This window comes from Sinocyclocheilus anshuiensis, unplaced genomic scaffold (assembly GCF_001515605.1).
Source record: "Sinocyclocheilus anshuiensis isolate Anshui unplaced genomic scaffold, SAMN03320099.WGS_v1.1 scaffold1540, whole genome shotgun sequence".
Lineage (NCBI taxonomy): Eukaryota > Metazoa > Chordata > Actinopteri > Cypriniformes > Cyprinidae > Sinocyclocheilus > Sinocyclocheilus anshuiensis.
The window spans coordinates 242239-247921 of NW_015558654.1; the positions used below are offsets into that span (position 1 = coordinate 242239).

General features: G+C 36.7%; 1 protein-coding gene across 1 annotated transcript in view; it reads right to left on the minus strand.

Annotated features, from left to right (window-relative positions):
* bmp5 (bone morphogenetic protein 5) overlaps positions 1-5683 on the minus strand; it is a gene marked incomplete at its 5' end in the record, with an annotated part of 15014 nt that overhangs the window by 8135 nt on the left and 1196 nt on the right. The window contains one exon of the mRNA XM_016477143.1: positions 2355-2547. Within this exon, the coding sequence (XP_016332629.1) occupies positions 2355-2547 (193 nt within the window). The remainder of the gene's footprint in view (positions 1-2354; positions 2548-5683) is intronic.

A 5683-nucleotide genomic window follows, 5' to 3' on the forward strand; every position in this document is an offset into this window, starting at 1 on the left:
TTTGACCCAAAGTTGGGTTGAAACAACCCAACATTTTTTAGAGTGTAGCTGAAGATAACTTAAAAAAGTATCTGAAAACAAATGAAATGTTATTTCTCGGTAAATCCTACAAGAGTTTTGTAGGTATTTACAGTATACTTGGGTACGGTGAAGGTGAACAGATTTAGCTTGCTGTGCAAAACAGAGCACTCAAGTTCGAGGATTACATAATCACAAATGTAGTAATGAATGGATAGATTTAAGGCAGGAGATGGGGTGATGGAGGGATGCTGGAAGAGTCATCACGGTAGTGAGGTACGCAGCTGTTTATATACTCTTGCATAATGATTGACAGGATCAAATGAACTAGCTCCTCCTCAACCTTGGTTTTAAAACTCCATAAAGTAAATCTTCTTGTGGAATACTCAGAATGATAAAGATACCAGTCAGCCATCTGGATTTTTTCCCATTCAGCAAAAGCAATGATATTAGTTACATATTAATAGATCCTGTAGTAAATATGGTAGCCTACAGTAGCTGTAAAAGCAAAGCTTGGGACACGTGTTCCTGAATCATGTTACACAACATCATCCTTGGAACAAGTTCCAAAATATGTTACATTAATATCAGACAAATGTATTTAACTTTTTCCACATAATTTCTGAAACAGTAAGATGACTAATCCGAGACGTTGTGTACCACTGTCAGTCTTTCAATGGTGACAAATTACAGTCTTAAAACATCCTGACGCATTCAGTAGAATCGTCACAAGGGAAACCTCCAGACAGACTCCAGACTCACTCGTGTAAACAGGATGTCCTTTTATTTTCCGCTTGATTGCCTGCCTAAAGTGTTTCACAGACCAGGCAGAGCTTTAAGAGACTATCCTACAGGTTTAATTGGAAGTCAGGTTTAATTTAAACTCAACGTGTTACTCTGGGGCAAAAACTGCCGCTGATGCTTTGTTCAGCTGTAAAAGAGCTTTTTCAACACAATATCATTAGTGTGTGTAGTGTTTTATGTACTTGTAATTTAATGTTCATTCATACATCTTAAATACATGAGGGAGTTGTGTATTGTAAATGCCCGGGTTTGTGGTTTGAGTATGTTGTGATATTTTATATGTTGATTTTGTTTATTGTGTTATTGATGTTGATGCTGCAGAAACTGTCCCGCGAAGGCACAAATAAAGCGTACTACTACTGTATTACATTTAAAGACATGCAAATGTTTACAAATCGTCTGAGGTTCACAGAATTTATATTTTAATGGATGCAGTTCACAAATAAATGATAATGTTTCTCCATCATCTCCATCAAGTCCTGCTATGAGATTGTGTATTAAACGAACCTAGCAAAGGTTCAGACAATTTTGATTCTGACCAGGCAGAACTTTTGAACACTGCTGTTCAAAAACGTGCTTTCTAATGAAATTAATACTTTTATTCAGCAAGAACAGATTAAATTGATGAAAATGGTCAATTGTGACATTTATAATGCTACACAAGGTTTCTGTTTTAAAAAAAAAACATTTTTTTTGCACGTTCTATTCTTCCTGGAAAAAAAAAGTATGATGTTTCAGTAAAAAATATTATTAAAGCATAAAAATCAGCACTTTATAGAATGATTTCTGAAGGATCATGTGACACTAAAGACTGGAGTAATGGCTGCTGAAAATTCAGCTTTGATCACAGCAATAAACTACATTTTACAGTATATTTAAATAGAATACAGTTATTTTAAATTGTAACAATATTTCACAGTATTACTGCTTTCATTGTATTTTGCCCAAATAAATGCAGCCTTGGTGAGCTAACTTTTTTCAAAAACATCAAAAAACGTTTTTTACACAATATGGTGCCCATCTATTTCTTTAGAGTGTGCAAGACTTGATGGAGTGTTTGTATTTTTGGCATGTTCTATTTAGATTTTTAGCAAGAAACATGATCTTTATTTGGAAACTACACCACCTGTCAAAAGGCATGTTTACTCATTCTTTATTACTACTATGAAGTGAAAATATGAAATAACACAAGTATGGGAATAATGCTGTGACCGAGAAGTGAGGTTCTTGAGGTTCATTCTGTGATGCTTATTAAATGGATTTGAAGAAGTTCATACTGTATGCATTAGACACTTATTGGCTGCTTTTCCGTTGCTCCATCTGCTCCAACTCATCCAGACATTTTGATTAAGATGTTGTGGGGAATTCCCTGAGAATTAATTATGGCCGCTAACAATGGCGTTTTATTTGCAGGTGCTGTTTGTGTTCTTTTATTTCATTTTGCATTCTGTAAAAAGTAATTTAAGGAACATTAATTGGCTCCAGTGTGTCCAAACTTTTGAACTGTAGTGTAAAATGGGGAAAGATCTCACCTGTTTGGATATTCTTTGATGACTTGGTATATGGTGACCTTGAGTGTGATGTTCTCATGTCTGACGTGACTGTGATCCTTATAAATCCTGAACTCGGCGGCAGTCACTGCCTCACCTTCTGGAATCTGAGTCAGGTCGAAACGAAACTCCCTGTAGTGTCGTCTGTGATGGGAGAAATCCTTGTCCCGCTCGACTGCACGGAAACACAAAGCGCATAATGACAAGCTGCATGGGACTCGTTTGTTTCACACTGTAGGACGGAGGAAGACTATCGCACACATGTAAAGTGTCTTTAAAAAGTCATTTATCAAAATCGTCAACTTTCCACACCTAATCCAAACATTTGGACGACCAACAAAAGCAGTATCCAGTCCATTAAAGCAGCCATCTAAGCACAGGTAGCAGCCGCTACACAAGCCCTTCCCTGTATGCTCTGCCCATGATGAATGGGCTGTCAGGTAAGAAAAACAGGCCTTCGCTAATAGCACACTGCGTAAGCAGAGGAAAGCCGACGAGACACAAATTTCAAGTGAACAATGTATCACAAGCTTTCTACTCCGATATTCTGACCTCCCAAGATTCCCATTCCTAATCTGCTGCAAATACCATGTGGGTGAGATGTTATCACTGTCAGAAATGTAGTGCTATCTCCTAAAAGTGTCCTAAATTGTAGAAACCTTAACGAGCAAACATTTTTGATATGTTGGAGGTGCCTAGTAGATAAGGCTTTCTCTATATATATCTAGAAACTGCTTTGCCAGATAATGATGAAGCATGGCATTCAGTGTGTTTTAACCCTTGAACAGGCCTCTGAACATTCAGTACGGCACCAACTGAGGTGTGAATGATCCTGCTGAAAATATGCCACTCAACCTGATCACACCATCTCTACCAAAAAATAAATAAAAAAATATATATAACACAAAAAAACAGTTATTATAGTTATGGCTGCAGCTTTTTAATGAATACTGCATGTTTGCATTAGATAGAGATACAAAAGAATAAGGGGGCAACGTCATTTATAAACATTCTTTTGTAGAACTAAAAATAAATAAATTTGTTTCCTAGAAATTAGTGTCTGTGTTGTTTTGGCAGAAACTATGGTTACGTTTTTGTAAGGCAATAAAGATAAGCACGTTTGACTCTTTGTCTTCTTAGGACTCATTATTACAGAACATTCCTACATAAAACCCGTTTTAATTACAAGAGATGTTTGAGGGGGAAAAAGGCAATGGTATATCGGAAAAGGCTGAAAAATTTACTTTTACCAACCAGTTAAACATGAAACCGTTGGGTTTGTAAAACTAAATACTGACTGTTGGTATTACTGAACGACAAAATGCAAAGCAACAAAAAGGTTAAAGAAGAATGAGCTTCGTTTTGTGCTAATTCCATGTAGTCTGCAATTCTCATTTCTGAAGCATTGCCTAAAACATGCATAGAGTGAAATGCAGACATACAGCACTGCTCATGAAGCAGCAGAGCTGAAGTGCGTTTGCTTTTTGGTGCCGGAGAAAGAGCGCAGCTCGGCTTCTCTGATAGTTTATCTACAGCGAAAGTCTGTAGTTACTTAACACGGAGAGGTCAGAGGGCAGGCCACAGTTACACCAGCTGGCCAGACTCAACTTCAGCATCCTGGCTGCTAATTAAGAACAGAGGATGGGGATCTAGTGCTTTCATCAGTGCAATACAGAGATATTATTGAATTAATTCAGTACATTCATTTCAAGAGATCAATGGAGAAGTTAAAGTACGTTTTGCCTGCATGGCAATTATCCAGCCAAATGGAGGCTTAAGCACAATTCTTCATTTGCGCTTCTCATAGCTGTCGTTTTTTCTTTACTATGAGTGTACGTTTTGATCGTTCTACCGTAGACAAGCCGCTTTTTTAAACCCATGAACTACAGCATCGTTGGGTTTTATGACATGCTAGGCTGCAACGTATCCAGGATCCTTTTAGCACTTTAGTCTCATTGTACATTGAAAGAGCTGCAGCGCTTTGAAAGCAGACGCTGTACATGCCCTCATTCTCCTGAGTGAAAACACATGGAGCGCAGTTAAGGTGATGATGGGGGACTCTACCTTAACACACACGTTTATTTACTCTGCCATATCTGAGGCCCAAACTGTGTTTTTACTGAACTCCCTTTTGTATTGTTCAGACAAAGCCATAAAAACAACAAATCCATACAAGATTTTGTGATTCATCTGGGTGTAGGATTTTATCCTCTCCATAAACAAAGCAGTAACCTTTAAAGTCATGTCCTTTAATGGAAAAACAAGCAAAAATATGGCAAAACCAGCGTCTAATGCATAAATTAGATTAGCAAAGAAAGAAAAAAAGGCTAGCTACTGGCACCAGATTACCAGATTTAGACCAAAAGCAGACTTTCTTTAAGCTCTTTCCTCTGCTTAACAACAGGAAGTAATTAAGGCAAATTATCCTCAGGTCAGACAGTCACTTGATAAGTTTACATGAACTGTGAGGTGAGAGGTCAGCCACTGAAGTTGTATACAGTTCAGTGTACACTTATCGTCTTATCGTAGCATTCTTCAAATAATGGCAAAAAGCATTTATTACTAACGACAGGATATTAACAAACCCTGCATGTACACGTCCTTCATGATTTGCTTCTACTCACTTCGCTACGGTATGTGCATGTATGCTTTCTAAGAAGTATGTTCTGCTATAATGGCACTCTTTATAGACACATTTTTATTTTCTCTCTAACCTGCAATTGCCTCAGAGTTTCCAGTAACCATACAGTCCTATATATACACCGTTTACAGAGTTTTCAAGGACAGCGTAAATGTGGAGGACTATATTCCAGTAATATGAAAAAATAAATAAATAAAAAATCACCTGCTATTTTAACACTGGATTCAAAAGAAGGCACTATATTTGAAATCAAATAAATGATCTATGGCATAAATATTAATTACTTACAAAGGCACAGACATTTGCAAGGACCTAGCAATAGTATAAAACTGTTTAATAATAATTATTATTAGCAGACAAACTTGCAAAAATAGTCTAATAGAAATGTATAATCACTAAAGTGCACGACATCATCAAATGGCCTCAAAGTGAAACAGGCTATCGATGGAATTTTCATAGCATTGTTAAACAGTTAATTGAAAATAGCATTTTTTTCCCCCAATGAGATGTTTTCACTTCAATAACCAGAAAATGGACATCATCTAAATATATATATTCTTTTTATTTATTTTGTTTTTGTTAAACAAACCATGTAAGAACACTCTAAAAAATGCTGGGTTGTTTTAACCCAACTTTGGGTCAAATATGGACTAACCCAACTGTTGGGTTA